This window comes from Lutra lutra, chromosome 5, assembly GCF_902655055.1.
Source record: "Lutra lutra chromosome 5, mLutLut1.2, whole genome shotgun sequence".
Classification (NCBI taxonomy): domain Eukaryota; kingdom Metazoa; phylum Chordata; class Mammalia; order Carnivora; family Mustelidae; genus Lutra; species Lutra lutra.
This window is the reverse complement of record NC_062282.1, coordinates 67,229,081-67,250,727: the sequence shown is the minus strand read 5'-3', so window position 1 is coordinate 67,250,727 and position 21,647 is coordinate 67,229,081. Positions and strand designations below refer to the sequence as shown.

General features: G+C 40.0%; 1 protein-coding gene across 4 annotated transcripts in view; it reads right to left on the bottom strand.

Moving 5' to 3' along the window:
* Positions 1 to 21,647, bottom strand: part of MEGF10 (multiple EGF like domains 10) — a 218,576-nt gene that overhangs the window by 71,573 nt on the left and 125,356 nt on the right. For all 4 annotated transcript variants that reach the window (XM_047729949.1, XM_047729948.1, XM_047729950.1 and 1 more), the window contains one exon: positions 18,194 to 18,286. In XM_047729949.1, the coding sequence (XP_047585905.1) occupies positions 18,194 to 18,286 (93 nt within the window). The remainder of the gene's footprint in view (positions 1 to 18,193; positions 18,287 to 21,647) is intronic.

The window sequence follows — 21,647 nt, the reverse complement described above, 5'->3', positions numbered from 1 at the left end:
AAGCCTGGCTTGAATTAAGGCATCACTGGGACTTCCTTTTCTTTCTTCGTGTGTCATATTTAACTATTGCTACACATCCATTTTTACAGTTTATGACACAAAAGCCTGATTACTCCAAACACTAGAATATGTTGACTGTCTAGACTAGAAGCAGAATTTGTTCCTTTTGAATGCCAAGGTTGACCAGTTATCCCGAATTCATGCACTGTGTTTGGAAAGACAGTTCAGAGACTCTGAGGTCAAATCAGTTCACATCTTTTACTTACTACCTCGATCTAATCTCAAGGGCCAAGTGGTTCACTCCTGAAGAAAAAGTGACTGGGATGGTTACTCTCAACTGACAACTTAAAAAAAAAAAGTAGTTAATATTAACATGGCAATAGATGGGATATTCTAATAGGAAAAGGTATATGAACAAACTTTTGTTTTAGAACAAACTGAAAAGAACCCTAATACTCAAAAGGGACTCGTTTTCAGCTTCTGGTTTCATCTCTTGTTGAGTTATGCTAACAGCTAGAAGTGCGCTCTAGACAGAGTGTACTCAGATTCATACAGCTGTTTCAGGGGGCAGCTTAATGAGGGTCTCAGACAGCACAGATAGCATGCTCTAATAAGCTCTCACAATAAGATAGAAATAAAAGGAAGCTTAAACTACTGTGGTCAGAAGTACAGGGTCCATGCTACAACCCTCAGTGACAACTAGTGGAGCACTGGGTCCTTGCAAGACAATGGGCTCACCCTAGAGCCCTTATAGCAACAACTTCCAGTGACACGTGTAACCAGTTTACATCTGCGGCTGAGTACTGAAATTCACTCTGTTTTTATCTCTCAAGGGCCTGCCATGTGCTAGCCATGGTACTAGGCTTAGAGTTCAAAGGAGAATGGTAGAATGCCTGCTTCTAGAAGCTTACAGGCTATCAGCAGAGGCCTTAAGTTCTTAGACAATAAAATACCCTGTGATAATCCATAGAGTAGGAATATGGATGCGATACAACAGAAACACAGGGATGACCTCTAACCAGTGTTGTTGAACTGTGAAAGGCTCTCCAACTAAAATGACGTCCAGGCTGAGACCTAAAGGCAGAGTGTGCCCTACTTAAGTAAAGGATGGAGGATTTGAACATAGGAAGAGGGGCAGTGGAAAGGGAGGAAGCTGCAGGAGGTACAATATTCAGAGAGAATGATACATACAACAGTCACAAGGCTTTGAAATGGCAAATGCCCATGAACGCCTTCTTCTACTGCATCATGGCCACTATCATCTTCCTCTGTACAACAAAAGTAGTAAGTATAGAAATAAGCAGACATGGAGAGATACCCTCTCCTTTCATTGGCCCTCACCAGTCTTCCAAGCTCAGCCCAGAAACCTCTGTCCTTCAGGTACATTTTTTTCAGACCCAATCTGAGATGCTCTCTGAAAAAGGCATCGGTATATATTTTCCATGAAACTCATCTTGCACTCAGATCACAATTTTTATATATGTTTGCCCTGTTCCCTATCAAACTTGAATTTCACAGGTGTTAAGACACACTGACAGCTTTTCTTGATCTCAGTCATTGTGAACAGAAGCCTTCACCCTGCCACATCATGGGAGCCACCCAGTTAACTCTGATGTTTAGAAGCATTCTGATTTCAGGGATATTAAACTAGGAAAAAACTGTGCGGCCTCAGTCAGGAAGTAAGGTGCCAACAAGGATGAGTCTGGTATTTACTGGGATGGTAATAACCTCTCTCTTTTCATGAAAACTAGCACTCACATGCACATCTATGGGAGAGCAGATTACCACCTCTGTTCTAGACCTTAATCTAGAATAATGTATCAAAAGCTCTTCAGTCATAAATTCCTCTTCAGAGACTTTTCCAACACAAATAAACATATGGGTGTAAACATAGTAACAATTCACAATAGTTCACTCATTAAAAATATTTACGATGTGCCCACAGATACCTATATAAGCCTGGAGACAGATGAACCCTCGCAATGGCCCTGTGAATAGGTACTAATGTAGTCCCTACTTTACGGATGAAGAAATGGAGATCCAGGTGACTTTTGTTCAGCTGGTACATGGGTAGGAAACAGTGAAGTCAGACCTCCTGTCTTCAGTCTCTTTACTAAACCACTATATTTTACTCCCTCCAAAACTATCATGATGTTTAATCGCAGTACTGCTTATAGTAATAAAACTGACAAAATCTAATTTCCTAGTAATAGAAAATAGGTAAAAAGGAATTGGTATAATCACATAATGGAATATGATACATCAACTAAAAGTGATATTAGAGAAGAATATTTAATGAACTTAAAAGACATTAGCAATATCTTAATTGCAAAAAGTAAATTAAAAATGATAGCTACCATATGATCCTATTTTAGCTATATATTAGAATGAACCAGATGAAATTGCTATTAATTTAGGTTAAAAAAGGCCAAATATCACCAATTTCATATGGCTGAACCTAATACCTGGGAAGGAGTGGAGAAGAGAGAGAGCATGACAAAGACAGAAAGAGAGGCAGACAGACAGATACTAAAAGGCTCTATGGTCAAATGGTAATGGTACTCTGGGTCTTAAGAATATGCTCGATTTTTCTATTGCTCATTTAGATTAACCAGATTTTCTAAATTTTTTGGCAATTGTTGGATATTCTTTTGGCGGTAAGAGTATGCAGAAAAATGGCTTTTTAAAGGGTTCGACCCACTGAGCATTTCTATTGTGCCAGCTTCTGTGCTCCACGCTTTAACGCCTCTTTCTAATCATCACAGCAATTACAACAAGGTTTGTATCATTATCACATTCAGCACACGGAGGATATTTGGGATGAGACCATGTAGGTGAAATGTCCTCAAACACCTGGCTGGTAAGTGGTGGCATCAGTATTAAAAAATCCAGGACTTTCTGTGAACAGAAGTCCAAGCATTTTTCATGCAGCCATGCAGCTCCTAAAGGAGTGAAATTATACATTTTGGTTAAATGGGATGTCCCACAATTTCATCAAATATGATTCTTTGAAGCAGAGCAGCAAATGATAAGACCTTTCACTGAGCAAGCCTATGGGGTCAGCCGATAGGGGCACTGAAAATAGGAAATTAACTCAGTCGTGAGAACATAGGGCATTTATTGAAGAGAGAATAAAATTAAGGAGATATCAGATCTGAAGAGCTTCTGTGAGTTGATAATGACTCTATGCAAACAAAAAAGCCAATAAACTCACTGTGAAAACAGTGATGATATCATTCACTTTAGGAGCACACCGGCCTGAACACCAGACCCACATGGCTTATGGCCAGAGTTCAAGGTCTGTTTGGTGAACGAATGAAGATGATCATGAATGTGGAGCACTATGACTTTCACAGGCAAACAAACCTGTTAAACCGTCTTAACACTTTTGGGAACATTCTTCCCCCATGGCCCACTTCAAACCCTCAGTCCAATTTCCTGTCCAAAGGACGGGAAGAGAGTGAAGGGGTTGTAAAATCCATCAAGCTGCAAACATGTGTCAGCATTATGTAGCTATTTTCTTCAAATATCACAATAACTCAATGAATAACTCATTCCAGCATTTCATGTGCAAAATGGACTCAGTTGGTAAATTGCTAAGTCACTTACCATGCAAGTAGTGAACACAAGTGAATCACCCAAACCTGTCAATGCCTCCAAAGCTGTGATCTTGCCCCCACGCCACATGCACCATCCCAAGCAACTGATGGCCATCAATTACAAAATCTGGTATCAGTCAGTGCACATTCACTGCATCTCCTGATTTTCAAAGGAGAACATTCTAAGACAAAAGTCTCACAGACGTTTGAAGGATATATATATTTTTTTTGCCTAAAAGTGGTATTTCTCAGGCTTTAAAGTGTTAACAGCAGCACCATCAGAATGGTTTTGATATGGAATGTCTCCACATGTCCACAGGCATACATGTGCTGACAAAAACAAGGCACTGGAACATTCTTTGAACAAATGGCAGACAGTTTAGTAAATCTCATGTCTTTGTGTAGAGGAAGAATAAGAAAAGGAGCACAATGAGAGATAAACATAAATGCCAAATTGAGAGATGCTCTGGGGGAAAGAACAAGGGCACATTAATATATTGCCTCAGCCTAAACACTCCTCAACAAGAACAACAACAAAAAGGAAAGGATGAAGTCATTTTTCCTTTAGATTAAGGAGTAAGGTTTACCGTCAAGTTCACCTTGTTATAAAAGTCATCAATCACTGGCTGGCTCAAGGAAGGGTATAATCACCTAGCATTAGACAGACCTGGACCCTAGCAGACCACTGTCACTTCATAGCCATAGAACCTTGAGCAAGTCCCCAACCTCGGTTACACTTAATTTTCTCTTTGCCACGTGGGAATGATAAAATATACTAATCGCACAAAAAGTACTTATTGGTATGTGTGACACAGCACAGATCTTGTGTATCAGAAATTTTATTCCATGATTGGCACAGTGGAACATCCCACCCTAAGAAAAAAGAACACCCTAGAAAAACATCCTCCAGCTGTACATAAAGCAAGAATAACAGGTCTGTTACTGGTTCATAGTATTTGTTTGTCTTGCATGAATCATTCATGACAAAAAGGACAACTTAGGTCTCACAATGTGAATTTCAAAAACAAATTGCCCACTAACTCTACAAAGTGAAAAACAAGCTCTGGTATCATCCCTTTCAACCGTTTCCCTAAAGCCGACTGGAAAAAGCTCAGCCCCACAGTGAAACCCAGTTGTTACGTGACATCCTATTCTTAACTGCCAACCAAAACTGGATTTAGAAATTTCCCCCACTTGCAGATGATCAGTGTGTCCAGAGGAGTGGCCTGTACGTAGAGCCCAGAAATGTAAAAAGAGAAATTGAGAAAGAACACATGAACTCCTTAGTAATCCTCCCCTTAGCATGAAGAAAGAGGTGGTCACAAATAAAATCTGGACGATCTTGCCATATTAGGAGGCACCCATCCCACTTACTTGATTTTGCCTCAGCTTATCTATGCCCACTGAGACAACAGAAGCAGCCTTCAAACGCACTTTGAACTTTAAGACACTTTTCTGAAGCAACCGGCTCTAAATTACTGAGAACCACAAAAGTGGCCAATTCTGTTGAACTTGCATTAGGTCTATAGAAATCCTAGATGAAATGAGCAGTCCGTGTTTGGTTGTCATTTTATTTTGGTTTTGTTGGTCTTGGCTTGATACCTCCAGCATCTAAGGAGTCAAACTGTGGAACTATAAGGGGTTTGAGAAACTTGTGGATACACCTCTACCAAACACTGACAGCAGGATAGTACGGAATCTTGGAACCCAGCTTTATCAGAGGGAAAGTGATGTCAGCTTATAATACATAACTAACCTCACCAGGGTTGCTGTTCGAAGTAAGACTCTTTAAGCGTTCTTAACATTTAAATGTCAAGCATCTGTTAGGATACAGCAGTCAGCCACACTGACTTGAAAATATATTTTTATGTGTCATTTTGCTGTGACGTTCTCAACTCACTTTAAACTTAGGAAAATTTGGGACCGCAGAAGAAATTAATAGGGAGGAAAATTCGGCCCTTCATATTCTAATATACAGACAAAGCACAAGGAAGTCACTTTCAGGAAAATCTCTCTACAGAACAAGTATCTTTCAGAAGGGACCAAAATAATCTTCCACAGTCTCAAAGCACAGAAAAACATGGTTCTTCTTGAAATATACACCCTTTCTTCCTAATCTTCCGTGCCTCTCAGGGCCTTTTATCTCCCTGTGATTTCATTCCTTGTGCTTCAGGCTAACAAGGCAGTGGTGTGTCATTCCCTTTGTTAATGTAGAAGAAAAGATCCTCATTCAAAACATCAAGTGCTTCAAAAATAAAACAACTTTGTAAAGCTTCTCCATCCATGAAGAAGAACAATAAAAATGTATTTTCCAGATCCTCTGAAGGCACTAAAACCCCATGTCCTTCACATGTCAAAAACCCCATTGGAGAGCTGACAGAGTGCCAACCGTCACTGTGGACAGCCACCCAGTGCTGTTGATATTAATATTACTCAGTGGCTGAGAGAAAACCTTTATTCTTCTTTTTAAAAAATGTTTGTTAAATGAATTTTCAAAGCATGAAATGTCATTTTAGAACTTCAGCGTATGCTTATCTCAAATGACGAAGCAGAAAAAAGGGCGTGAAATGTTTATTCTTTAACGTGTCTAAATATAAATGTTGATGGCTCTCAATGAGAGCCTGTTGATGACCCTATTCACAGTGCAGGAAAATCTCAGGGATATACATGGTAGGCTGGGATTAATTAAAGCATTTGGGGAGATTACATTTATTCAGTGAAGTCAAAAGAATACTAAGACCCAGGAGCCATTGTGGGGTGCCTTACTTTATCAAGTCTTATCATGCTTTCGTTCTTTTGCTCATGTATTTTTTCATTAAAAATGTATGAAGCCTCTTCTATGGCTACTAAGTTCAGTTTGTTGAGCATGTACTACTTGCTCCTGCCTGACATGGTCTACAGCCAGATTTCTTTGTCTCCCAGGAGAGACTGGTCTATGGTGTGACTTATCACAAAGCACTGTGTTAAGTGTTGCAGTACCCAGGATGCTCAAGGAGCACAGAGGGTCTGTGTTATGTGTGCTGTGCCTCGGGCAGAGGAGAAAAGGGATGGGAGAAGGCTTCCAGGCAAGGTGGCTTCAGGTAAGCACCACAGGCTAATTACTCGGGATCACCACTGTGTATCTAATTATCTTCATTATGGATGTGGGGGGTCAAAGGGTGGAAAGTTAAATGTTTGCTTAAAATCCCACAGTAAGGAAACTAGGCACCCAAATCCTCAGTGCTACCTGGATGGTCTCAAAAACTGAATATAGATTTCTAGAAAAGAAAATTTTTTGACTATAGGAGACTACATGTAATACTATAACAAAGGATCATGACACACAACCTAGAATTAACTGTTGTGAACGTGGCCTCACCTTTGCTTTTTCATTTGATGCAAGAAATAAAGCATGACAGATAAAGTCCCCTTTGTCTTCTTGTGTCTGGCTCCCAGCTCTTTCCCTTACTCCATAACCCTGATCATGATTTTAATGTGCATCCTTCTAGCCTCTATGTATCCAGAAATAGTACATTGTATCATTTTATGTATTCATTAGTTTAACATAAAATTTATATAACACTGTACATCTTGCTTTTTCCACCCAGTATTATGATATTGAGATCTATTAATATTACTACATCTGCTAATACAGAGGAATACTATATATATCAATTTATAGCAAGGAATGGCTACACAGAATTCCTCTATATTAATAGCCTCTAATAAATTTATCTTTTCCTTTAACCGCAGCCATTTGCGGTTGTTGCCAAATGTCCACAGTTACAAAGATGCAAAGAATATATCCCCCAGTACCTAAAATCAAAGGTTTCTGCAAGGTATGTGAAACAAATTATAAAGAAGCAGAAAAAAAATTACTGGATCATATGGTGTATGCAATTTAAAATTTTATTCTAGAGACAAATTTCTCTGAAGTTATTCTGCCAATTTACCCTCATGAGAGCAGTGTATGGAATCTTGCTTTCACATCCTTGCCAACACATGGTATTGTCAGACTTCTTAACTTTGTCAATGTGATGGCAAAAAATGACATCTTTCTCATTTAGGATGCATGTCACTGATTATTACAAAGAGAATCATATTCTCATATGCTTATCAGCCAATCAGGTTTCTTTGCCTTTAAATTATTTTACTACATCCTTTGCCTAATCTAAAGTTGAAGGGCTTTTTTTACTTATTGATTTGTGGAAATTCTTTACAAATTCTATATACTAATCATTTGTTTTATATATTGCAAAAATCTTTTCCCATTCTTGCTTCTCTTTTAACTTTTACTTACAATATCTTCTGTCTTGAAGTTTTAAACTTTAATGTAGTCTAATTATTTTAAGCACTAATTTGTAACATGGATAAATCTGATTTTCACAATACTAATTTTATAACATAAGGTTCTTTTTTTTTTTTTAAGTGGCTGCTTTTCTTTAATGTATCAACAAAACTTCACAGTTATATACCAAGATCCAGTTCATATCAGCTCCATTAAAATTTTTAAACTTTGGCAGTTACTTCCACTAGTTTTGTGTAACAGTAGTGAGTTGAAACATTAAGTTTTCATGGAATTTTAAGATGATCCCATCATTTATGGTTTAAGAGCTAGGCTCTTGCAACCTCCTCTATTCACTCTATTGGAATAGTCTTAATCATTTTATTACTTTCTACAATTTTTTAGTTTTATACATGGCAAACATGACTAATTTGCTCCAGTATACAGGTACAAATGTTTGAACTTTTAAAAATCAATGAAGTTGTTAGGGTCCTTTAAGTGGCTCAGTTGGTTAAGTGTCTGACTTCAGATCAGGTCATGATCTCAGGGTCCTGGGATCTCAGGCTCCCTGCTCAGCGGGGAGTCTGCTTCTGCCTCTGCCCTTCCCCCCAGCTCATATACCCCCCCCTTAAATAAATAAAATCTTTGAAAAAAGAAAAAAACAATAAAAATCACTAAGGTTGTCAATGAATTAAGAGATAGTTTGACCAAAGAATGAAAAACAATGACTAGCCCTTTTTCTTGTATGCCCTGAAGAAACTTTCAAGTGTCTTAAAAAAACTCTCTGATACAATCACAAACATATTCAGATATAATCATAAAAGATACCAGACTATATATAATACATCACAGCACTTAATTTCATCCAATTAACATATGATGAAATGGATATAGCTCTACTAAAATTGGGTATTAGCTTACCTGATTTTACAGGTCAGATAACAACTGAGGCTCCAAGACCACCTAATACATATCATTATTTCACTCTAAGCAGAAGAGCCAGGAAACACATTTTTGCTCTCAGAAAATGGTTGCTATGTGGGATGCCTGAGTGGCTCAGTCAGTTAAGTGTCTGCTTTTAGCTTGGGTCATGATCCCAGAGTCCTGGGATCAAGTCCCACATTGAACTCCTTGCTCAGCTGGGAGCCTGCTTCTCCTTCCACCCCTCCCCCTATTTGTGCTCTCTCTTTCTCTTTCTGACAAATAAATAAAATATTAAAAAAAAAAAAGAAAATGGTTGCTATGTGATTTGGAATAATTTGTAGTCTGAATTTCTTTGCCTAATTTCTTACTGCTCATACTCCATTTTGATTCAAGTTTAACAGCTAAGTTCTACATTGTCATATGAAATTTCCACCTTGAGAAGCAATATGTGGAAATTTGGATGGCAGAACCATTAAGCATTCCCCATTCAAATGAAGGTTGACTTTCAAACAACTTTCCTAGTCTTGGGGCCACCATGTCAGAAGCCTCACCCCTCTATAAGTAATAACCTTGAAGTTCATTCTAAAACTTTCCTTCTCTTGAGGGTAAGGAGCTCCCACATCCACATTTCCACAGAGTTCATGGAAAACCCTATCTAGCATATCTCACCTGGCTTCTAAAAATTTCACTGTAGCTGCCCATTTATGGATGAAGAATCTTGGGCCTAATCACCAAGGAGGAATGGGCCCCCAGTACAAAAGGTCAAGGTCAATCCAGGAGCCACATGAGACCGAGCTACCTCAAGGCCACTGAAGGGAAGACTTTAGGTCATACCCTTTCTCTAGAAGATCTATGACTACTTCCTTAACTTCTCTGGACACTTTGCTTCTGCATTTGTGCACATACTTCCAACCTCTCTGTTGAACTTAAAGCTCCTTGAACAAAGAGACAGAGCCTTTTTTTTATCTCTCATGTCTTGTTTTTATATCCATGACTATTTCTGAAATATTGATGCCTTTGTTCTTCCCTTCCACAAATATGTATTGAGCATTATAGTGTGCCTAGCACTGTGTTGGATGTTAAGTGATAAATTAGCTAAATAGCAGTGAAAAAAAAAAGACAAAATTTTATGAGGCTGGCATCCTAGAAGAAAAGACAGAGCAAAAGAAAAAGAAAAAAAATGTTTTCAGAAAGTGCCATAAAGAAGTTAAAAAGGAAATATAATCCAGAATAATGGAGAATTACATATATATATATATATATATATATATATATATATATATATAAAGGTTGGAGCAAGCTTCTCCTGGTGGTGGTGTTTAGGCCAAGACTTGAGTGACCCAGAGAAGCCAACCATGTCAAAATCTAGGGAGGAGAATATTCCAGGCTGCAAAAAGTTCAAGTGTAAAGACAGAAATGAAATCAACATGTCCCATGAGAGGAAGGCAGAAGTCAGGCAGTATGATGCCCAGAAGGGGAGTGGGATGACAAGGGATTGGAGAGATAGGCTGGCACAGTCCAAAAGGGCTTTGGAGATTATTCTATCATGGGAAATATGGGGAGTTCAGAAAACGGAGCAGTATTTGCAGTTTTTCCAAGGTCACTCTGGTCTCACTGCAGAGAACGGATCCCAGTGGGGCCCAGTTAGATGTAGCAGTGAGGAGACACTTGTGATCACCGAGCAAAAGCAAGTAGTGATGTGGCTTGGAGAGGGAACAGCAGAGATGGTGAGAAAAGCTTAGATTTTGTTCAATTTTGAGGTTGAACCAAGATCTTTTGATAAACAGATGCAGGTGGATATTATACACAGTGAAAAAAGGAAAAGGAAAAGCAGACAAATGAATAAATGATGTAGAATGGAGTTAATGACATGATAGCCCAGCCTGTGGTTTATAGCTGCTGCATGAGAACTGACTGGCGTGTCAGTCAGAAATGTCGACAGTGTTCTCATTATGCCGCAAGCAACATAAACCAGACATGAATTCATCTGGGAAGGACATCCAGGGTCGGAGGTTGGGAATAATGCAGAAAACTACACCAGGGGTCTGTCTGGGGAGCCTCCTGCCAAGCAACCGTGGACAGAGAGAGGCTTCTGCTAAAGAGGGGGGGTGGCCCCCAGGACTAAACAAGATGTCCACAATGAGCCTTCCCATCCACTGTCTGGTCCAAACACTGCAATGATTTGCAGAGGTCTGGGGCAAGCCGTGTTTGTCACACAAGGAATTGCAAGGGAGGACCATTTCCTGAGCCAGGTGTGGGGCTGAGCACATCACAGGTATGGTGCCAGTCAGTCCTCACGAGCATATGAAGTTAGATACTCTTAACTTTATAGAAGCCTGAGGACCATGAGACTCAGAAACAGCATAGAAGGGACTGCAGCAATTCAGTTCCAAGGAGGGTTGGAGGAAGCAGGTGGAGGAGGTTCTCTGGCCCTCCAGAGAGAAACCAAGAACAGCCCGGATTTCAGACTCCTTTGGAAAGGCAACATCAGCAGCTTGTGTTTGCGACCTCTATCAAAATATTTGGGCAGTCCATCAGTGAAACTGCCTTCAGGCGGCGGTGATGAACCATTCCCTGCCCAGTTCTTCCCACCTATCATCAATGCCTTGGCCCCCTCCCCCGTCCCCCCGCCAGGGACCCCGAATGATTTTACTCTTATTCTTGCTGCTTCATCAACCTGATCTCGCAAGTAATTCTGACAGCGCGATGGGTATGTTAATAACTCTCTGTGAGCATTGGGTTCTGAGTGTCTTCTCTTTCCAGACACCATCGATCCGACTATTGTGTCCAGTCCATAGAGCTTTACAGCAGAACTTGCCGAGGAATAAGTCAGCTTTTTGTGTCTTATGATTTTTGGCTTATAATATCCGTCAAATGGATTCCCTGATTGGAATATCCCGCAGGCCAAGTCTTATTACTTACCCTGTGCTGCACAGAGTGCGTGCTTTATATAAAAGGTTATTAGTGTTCTTAATGCTGTACCTGAAAAGGTTTCAACTTGTCTTGCCTCCTAGGCATATTTTTACTACCTCCAAGTACATTTAACCAGAAATGCTACTGGTGACTAAAGAAGCCCCAGTTTGGAATTTTTTAAACCAAAATTAATTTCCATGTTCGCCTCTACTTGGTACTAAAGTCAAAAGCCTGCGGACACACTATTGAAAGCTATTTGCTGGCTGCTGGTTGATTTAGGGCTCCCTCTTGCATTCTGGAAGTGCCCTATAGCCCAAGGAGAAATATATTTCTTTATAGATGTTTAGAAAATCATCAACAGGATTATACAGGTTGAGAGAACAAATGTGTTACTGCTACTCATACAGAAGGTTTAAAGGGTTTCCAGCACAAAGCAAGGTCGCAGTGATTACAGATAAGTGTCTACTAGAGCAAACCACACATAGACTCACAGGGTGGACAGGGATCATGAATAGAATCTGCCCAACAGTCTGCATCATACAAATGAGGAAATTAAAAACTACAAACGAGTCCATCCAAATGGGTGCCATTTAAAATTCATCATCTCTGAGACAGTGCCCTCAATATCTCTCAGGATATGCATTCTAACATTTGTCTGGGGCTGTTAGCCCATGCCTCCTGCTCTCGTTCCCCTCAGGGCCCTGGACCCTGGTCACTCTCATCAAACCTCCCTTCCAGTTGCAGGAGTCACCTTATCTTCATGGTTAAAATGACTGGCTATGAAGGGGATGCGAGTGTGTCTCCACCATTCAGTAGATGTCAAAACTCGGGCAAGTCATGTAATTGTTTTGCAGCTCTATTTCCTCATCAACAAAATCAGATCAAGAATTGCAATCATCTCACTGTCTGCTGTGAGTATTAAATGTAATGTCTATCAAACCCTTATAGGGAATCCAGTCACGTATTTAGCACTCATTTAAGCAGAACTATTACTGTCATTGTCATCAACATGACCCAACTCCTGCTCCTCCTCTGTTCAGCACACTGCCTCTACTCCTGGGTTTACAAAGAGAAGAAAGGTCATCAGATACAAGTTCCCTTGAGCTCTCCTTGCCTTTGCCCACTAGCACCCCAATACTAGAAACCTCTTGACATCCTGCCGGCCACTCTTTCCTCCTCCTGCTGTAACCAATTCTCACTCCCATACCCAGCTCCATTCTTGGCTTTCTCCATCCACCTCTTCTGCTGAGACTGTGCTCTTCCTCAAGATGAGACATTTGCACTTCTGTCTACCTGTCTCAGAGCTGTAAGCTCTGTGAGGCCCCCACTGCTCCACTCGTGTTTCCTTATCGCCAATATCCAGTACAGTTCCTGGCATCCAATAATCACTCAATGAAAGTTCACACCATGAACACGTGAATGACCTTCACAGAACCATGCAGTTCATTCAATCTAATTAAATTGAACAACCATTTACTCTGCTCCAACCACACACCAGCCACAATGGTGGCTAACGAGATTAATAACACACAGTGCTTGCCTTCTATGAGTGGTTTATCATCCCCTGAAGGAGGAAGAGGAATAGGGGATTGATGGAGGGACGGAGAGATTGATGGGGGGAGGAAGAAAGACAGCAGGGAAGAGGAGGGTAGAGAGAGATGGAGGTAGGCTAGATTAATGGCATATAGGCTAGGGTATGCATTAGGCTGCCAATAAAAGTAAAATACGAGTGTGTGTGTGTTTTTTTTAAATCATTTAATCAAACTTTAAAAGAAGCAATACGTCTGAGTTTAGTAAAATAAATCACGATTTCACTCCAGGGAACAAACTTTGTACAGTCCTCTGACACACCTGGTTTTTTTTATACAGAGACTACACTGAGACCCAGGAAGACTGTATATCAAACACAGGATTCCTTCCTCCACAGACAAGGTAAACAGTCAGATCAAATCTCCAAGGGAAGTCTTCGTAACCCTGTACACGTGAAAGTACCTGTTAGCCCATTTTTCTCCCATGTATATTAGGAAAGAAAAAAACCCCAGAGAGATAGTTGTGTGCGACCATTATCGATTTATTACCATCTGCTTATTTTAGGCTCTTAATGTAAATAAAAAGAGTTACTCTTCTGGCTGGAGTGAATGGTCCTGATTATCAGGCAGAAATTGGGCTGTTACTATAAGACAGGAAAAAAGAGAACTATGTCTGAAAGCCAAGAGACTCCGTGGGTTTCTAAGAAGTACTTCCATGGCTGGAAGTCAACAGTCAACAGACAACAAAGTTGCAGCACGTTCTTCCACAGTGGTTCCAGTGCTAGCTCAAGAGACTGGTGCAGAGCAGGGGGCCTCTCTAGCCCCAGCTCCTGCCACACAAGCTTTTCCAGCATCTGGCCACGGAGCACCACCATCTTGCATGGTGACCAGTTCCTGCAACAGAACCAGCTTCTTCATCCCAGCTTATTCCAGGCTCCCAAAGCATGGGCAGCTTCCCAGCACCCAGCTTCTCCATCAACAGGAAAGCCAGCAGCACCCATCAGTCAGCAGCTTCCCCTGGCAACCTTCTGGGGCTTTTCTGTAGCAGAGAGCTTCTGATCAGACACTCCTCCATGAAAATCTTTCCCAAACACCTTAGAGGGCAGGATTCTAGCAAGTTCCAGAGAGCAGATGTCCATCAAGTTCTGCTAGAGTAGTATTATGCAGCCTCTCACTATTCAGTGAGCTGTGGTGTGCCTTCCCTAATGAATCATAGCCTTAGTGGAGATTCCTTTTGGGTATCCTATCTCAGCCCTGGAAGTAGTGGCTGCTCCTTAAATCTGCTCTTCCTGTGTCCTTTCAAGTGTTATGAATTCTACTAAACAGTTCTTCATTACTCCAGTCCCCTGGTACAGTTAATAATTGTTCAGCAACTTTCCCTGTCCAAGTTACTGTGCGTCCCAGGAGCAATGAGCATACCTGGCAAGATTCTCCTTTCTAAATGCCATTCTCCAATGGAAGTCTAAGGCTGAGGCAGAAAAACACACCATGGCCTTGGAGTATCCTATAGGACCAGTAAGGAAGGAAGCGCTCACTAAACAAAACAAACAAAAAACAGACTAAAAAAGGATGGGGGCACATCAAAAGGACACAGGGGTGACCTGAAATAACTCCCAATCTCCAAAGCAGAAACAATCTGAACAACAAAATCACATATATTGGCCTATAACCCAAAATTTCATATAAATATCTCTGAATCCAAATTGACACAAAGGTTGAATAAATGGGAGTAAGATGAATCTTCCTTACAGAAGAATTCCAAATAACATATGTAAGGACTCCCCCTCAAAGACATGAACGTAATTCCTGCCCTTCACCCTTGAGGGTAGGCTAGATATAGACTTGCTTCCAAAGCATAGACTAGGAAAAGGAAAACAGTAACTTTTGTGGTGAAACATGGTGTACACTATACATCAGCTAACCATGAAGATTAACCAAGTGATGACATCATCAGTGATGTCACATGAACATTATGATACCCCGATATGATGTGAAGAGCAGAATATTCCAGCTCGACAGTATTATTTTCAAAACCCATAGCCCTAGTCTAATGATGAGAAAAAACACTAGACAAACAGAGATCAGGGGACATTCAACAGGATACTTGGCCGGCACTCCTCAAGATTGTCAAGATCAGGAAAAGCCAAAGATGGAAAATGTCATAGACCATAGGAGACTGGGCAAACATGACAATGAAATGCAACATGGTGCCCTGGATTGGATCCTGGAACAGATAAGGGACGTTAATGGAAAAAAAAGCAATGAAATCCAAGGTCTGAAGTTTAATTAATAGTAATGTACTAATGTCGGTTTCTCAATTTGACAAACTAATGATAAGGTGTTAACAAGGGGAAAACTGGATGCAGGTATAGGATAACTCTCTGCTATCTTTGCCACTTTTCTATAAATCTAAAATTGTTCCAAAATAAAAGTTTGATTGAAGAAAATTTATTGTGGTTTCTCTCTCCTGATGGGACCCTGACTGATGCAAGTACCTAGTCTGATTATCAAGGCAATCATTCTACGGACCTAACAAACAGCATCCAATGTCTTCATAACCATAATCAGAGAAGGAGGGAACAGAGAAAAGGAATCCTTGAAAATGAGGTCATTTTTTTTTTAAGATTTATTTTAGAGAGAGAGAGGGAGAACCCATGTGCTTGCATGAGTGGGGGGAGGGGCAGAGGGACAGGAAGAGAGAATTTCAAGCAGACTCCCTGCTGAGCACAGAGTCCGAAGGGGCTCGATCCCAGGACCTGAGTCGAAATCAAGAATCAGATGCTTGACTGACTTAGCCATCCAGGCGCCCCGAAATGAGGTCATTTAAACTGTGCTACCTAGTAGATTATTCAAGTATGCTTTTTGTTTCAAGAACTACTTGGCTTAGAGTAATTAAATGACACACTTTCTAATAAGTGGTATTAGAGGAACCACAGCAGACAAGGCCCAGGTAACCGTATCCAATGTTCCAGCTCAGAAGAGCATTTGCTTAGGTGTTTGAACAAAGTGTCAGAAATGTTTTTCTAAGAGCATCTTGAAAGACCTCAGTTATCAGCCTGTGTTTACTTACGCTTGGGGTCATTACAGAGCCCAAAGTTGTAAAGAAGAGATTAAACACTGCATCAGGATTGTATTCTAGGATGGAAAGAACACGTGTCTTCAGAATTCTAGAGGCTTCATTCAAAAATCAGTACACTCTAAAAGCAAGCAACAAGTTATTTTCTAGAAAGCCCAAACTCCAAAAGAAAGCAACAGTTTGTTTTCTAGAAGGCCTGAATCAGTTCTGGACAGCCTGAAATTCATGTAGCATTTTGTTTTCTGCACATAAGCACTCAGCAGTCTGATTTCTCAGCTGTAGGCGGCTGCGGGCTCCTTAGGACACGAACTCTAAATGTGGCTACAACCATTCTATCCCACAGCTTACGTGCCCTGGCATTAGGAACAAACCTCACTTCTCAAATGAAGAATACATCCACTCCTTTCATTCCTGCTAGTTTTTACAATAATGTTATTTTTCTTCAAAATGTGTAGGCACAACTGATTTTTAAGCTGGAAAAGTTAATGAAAGCGACATTGCATTTGAGGTCAGCCGGCCAGAAAAATGGCTGTGAGCCAAATCCCACATCCCAAACATTTTGCCTCCACGGCCTATGAACAAAATGCCCACTCTCCTCCCGATCTCCAGCAGAAGCAAAACAAAACCCTGCAAGACAGTTATCCATTGGAATTGGAAGCCTTTCAGGGGCAGAAAGACACACACACACACACACACACACAGACACACACACACACTCCCTGTTTAAGACACAATAAAAAGGCTCTTTCACACAGAACGTTCCGTGCACAGGCAGCACAAGGACTACCCCTGGAGATGCTGTTTGTGGGGCAGCCAAGAGATCACAAGCCTAAAACAAGCAGTTCTTAAAAGATACACAGTAATCTACCTGGTTCCAAATACAAGCAAGAAAAAATTCTTAAAGCCAGTTTATCTAGTTAGCTTGAAATCCTTTTGGATTAGTTGTGGAAAATTGTGCAGTAGAAATGGGGATGAGTTTGTGTTGTCATGAGATCCTGCTGATTTCCTTTCTCTCAACGTAACATTTCATGCATTAAAATTCAGTTGCACTCGGACTCCCCCTCACATTTTTCAAAGCAAAAAGCAGTACGAAGAAACAGGAAGTATCCACAATTACACATGCAGCAACGAGTTAGGCAGAAAACTAAAGTTTTAACTGTGAAATTCAGAAAAGCAACTGTATTACATGACATTCCACTGCTTAATCCTCTTAATAAAGAATATGAGGTTTTAAGTGCAAACTGTTTACAGTCCAAAATATTATACTAGAATTATAATTATATACCATATATATACAAATTATATACCATATTACAATTTGATTTAATATCAAAATGTTCATGAATTTTCAGTTATTACGAATATTTGGTAACTCCATGTTTTCTGAGTATCATTATTTGCATCTCAGAATTCAGAGGGAAATAAATATACTAAGCATTGACCATATCAATTTTACTTCTGACTTAAAGCCAACAGGTGATACATTTTAATCACCAAGGAAGAATGCTAGATAAATCAACATATAAACATAGCAGTTAGGATGGAATAGTTATGTAACCACAAAACTGCTTTACTGAACTAAAGAACCTCAAGTCTGGACCCTACTCTGGAAAACATATTCATATTTACAGATGTATCAGCCTCAGATTATTAAAATCTCCTTCTTTCCAACTACTTTTCTTTATCCTCAATTAACAACATATACTGTTATATCAGTATAACACATATACTGATTTAATAGAAACTGTATTCCTGAGCCGGACTGGGAACCCACACCATATTCTGTACAGGGAACAAGAGGGAAACCAGTGGTTCAGGATAATCGGCAGACAAGGGAGCCCATACAGCAAAAACACGCCAAGACAGACAAGAGCAGGTGGAAACTTACCACTGGAGCAGTTGGTCCCACCCCAGCCAGGCTCACACTGACAGGTGTTTGGAGCAATGCAGCGACCGTGGACACATTTATCAGCACAGTGGGCTGTCAGAGAGAAAATCAATCAAATAAGGAAAGTTGGCACGAGGAAAAAAAAAAAAGAAAAACCAACAACACAGCTGTTTCACATCCCAGTCTCAAGTATCACTTAAAAACAACATGCATGCTTGATAATTTCCTTCAATCCATTCCTTGGCCCTCTCCTAGTCTGCTGTGTGACCAAACAATTCCCCTTCTTATTTTGAGATCACCAAAAAAATTCCTTCATTTCTACTATCTAATTGTACTTCATGCCAAATTAGGAAAGAAGTTTCAAGGAAAATGGCCTAGTCCACATTTAAAAAAAATTATCAGTGATTACCCAGTATACTCTCTTTGTTTCAGGAGAAGCATACGCGGATGTAGCAACAAACCCCAAAGCAGGATATGAAGACTTGAGAGGCAGAGTAAATAGAGGGGTCTTCCCCTTACATGACACCTTCACTGGAAACAAGAGTCAAATTTCTCTGAGCACATGTCACTCACAACTATGACAAAGTAGAACTAGACACACTTTTTCTATTCACAAAGATATTCAAAAAATGTCCCCGGGGTCTTTAGGAAGTAGTCAATCTCAACTTCTCTTTCATTAGTGAATATGTCGGGTGTGACCCACCCCATGGAAGTCAGGTTTATCACTGCAAACGTGAGCGGATGGGTCATCTGAGGATGTCTAAAACAAAGGTCCAGAGCCCCACAGAAAGCAGCATCAAATACATACCGTGCTGAATGTTAGCACTGCCTTGAGTGTTAGCACCACTCACTTTGAGGACACATTCTTTTAAGTACCCGGATATAAGAGTAATTGGGAGAGCCACAAGGCATAGTTGGGAGTTCAGCTATTCCAAAATTTTATGTAAGGATGGGATAAGGTATCCTATGCTTCACAGATAAGTTTTACTAATGCGTGTCTTATTACAAAAGTTAAACAGATTTACTGTCTACATGTGAAATACCAAAAAACAAAATAAACCTATCTCTGGTCCCATCAGCTCAACATTTCTATTTACCTAGATCATTTCAGAAAATTTTCCCTATATATTTCTCTCCTCAAGGAAAAAAAAGAATCACAATATTTTTCAATTTTCCTTTCCACTCAATGTAATGGTAAAAATCTTCCCCTGATGTTGACTATTCCTTTAAGTGATACAGGCAATGTTGTATGAATATAGTTTATATTGTATATATAATATATATACCATGATATATATTTTATGTACATATTTATATGTGTGTACATATCTGTGTGTATTTTATATATTACATATTTTCTGGACCAAAAACAATAACCACTTCTAAGGTCTTTATCAAAAATATTAGACATGAAGAGATATAAGGGAAGGCATTTTAGATGAAAAGAAAGCACAAAGAAGGGGTAGAAAGAAGTCAAATTGGAATAAGTTCTGCTTGGGTTCAATGTTGGGAGCAATAGCTTTGGAAAGATACAGAGCTTGAAAACCAAACTAAGGTGTTAAGACTTTACTCTGAGAATTAACTGGGAATACTCTAATGAAATATACAGAATTATTACAACAAACCATCAGGTAGAGGACACCACAAAGGAATAAAGTGACCATAAACTTAAGGAACTAAAGGCTCACTTCCTTCACCAGAATAATTATTTAGTCCCCAGGCCAGTTGGTGAGGGATGCCAGGCCAAGTGAACTTGGGACCTTGGGCCACAGTAGAGGTTATGGACACTAGCATTCCAAGGAGATGCTTAGCAACTCCCCAGTACTTGATTCAGACAATCATACATTGGGTTGTAATTAAAAGCAAGCTCAGCCTGTAACATATGAACAAACTGGCTTTGTAAAGCCTGACTCATGCTGTCAGGTTAAGTCAATATGTGCCAACCTCAGGATCCACTGCCTCCTACCATCTCCACACGTGTGTTTGACACTGTAGATGTGCCATTCATTTGTAAGGTCATAGCTCTGTAATGTTCCTTAAAGTGTAGCTATGCACATACAAGCCACCAAACTACCATAAATGGAGCATGGAAGGGTCAACTAAATGCCACAAAAAGCTCAGGTGCAGAGTGCATATTCTGGACCACACTCTGTTCTATGGTAGCACGTGCACCCCAGGACACTCCCACATTACCAAGAACATTGGCGTCCACCGTGATATGTAAATATGAAAGTGCTTTGTCTCACTTGTCTCATGTACTCATGAGACAACATAATTGCAAACATCAGTCTTCAGACCCAAATTTATGAATTTCTCCTCATTCAAGACACTAAAACTGTGTAAAACTCTGTTCACATATCTCGAGAAGTTTTTAAGAGTTGATACTATGAAAGAAGTTTTGTCTGATACTGTGCATTTAAAAGAAAGCACAGAAATTGCATATGGTAGTTGAAGAAAAAAGTGTCACCCATCTCCTCAAATTTCAAATTTTCGAGATTGCTGGGTCATCATACAAATGCTCTCATGTTTGATTCCTGATGGGACAAATTCCGTGTTTTATGAAATGAACACTGAGAAGTCCCGCCAATTAAAATAAATAAAACAAAAATCCTGTGATGGTAATTTAAAAATCCAGATTACTTTTATAGAAGCCTCAAACTAACATTTAGCCAAAGTCTGGAGCAAACTGTCAATAGACAGTTAGCACCAAACAAATTCATCTGTAAATTAATGAGAAACTGGAAGGGAGACTCTGCTCTCCTAACGATTTTTTCTTAATTAAAGCTAAAGCCAATGGAGTCGCCTCTGAGCATTGAAGCCTCAAGTCAAGTAATTAACTAAGTGATGGGGAATATTGTTGGTATAGATTCCAAAGGGAAAGAATACAAATTCTACAGCCATACTGCAGAATCTTCCCACAACATTAGATTCTCACACAAGGGCCATGTGTGCTCCATGTCCTTCCTTATCCCACCAGCTTGGACTCCCACATCTAGCAATAGCCTTCACCAAGAAACAGCTAGACCAGCAGGAGCAAAGGGAGACATCAGAAGAAAAGAGAATAAGCCATAAAACTCTATGTCCTCAAATATCTCAATTGGCCAAATTGCAGGAACACTCACTATGGTATATGTATGGACAAACACAGACCCTCTCCCAAGGACATCAGTGGACCTCAATGCCTACTCTAGTCTCATCTTTCCTCATTTAGCTTCAGATGCCACCTACTCCGGGGTCCAAGCATCCATAATTAACAAACTCCATGTGAGAAACCAAAGTAAGATAAAGACATCGATTTTTCCTGTAAAAAATCCCAAAGTGAACTAGAAAGAGAAAAGGAACAGCAGTCCCTCTTAACAAATGTTTAATCACTTATCACTTAGATTTCAAGAATAGGTACAAAAAAAAAAAAAAAGAATAGGAAAAAAAGATCCATTGTAAGTGTGGCTCTTGC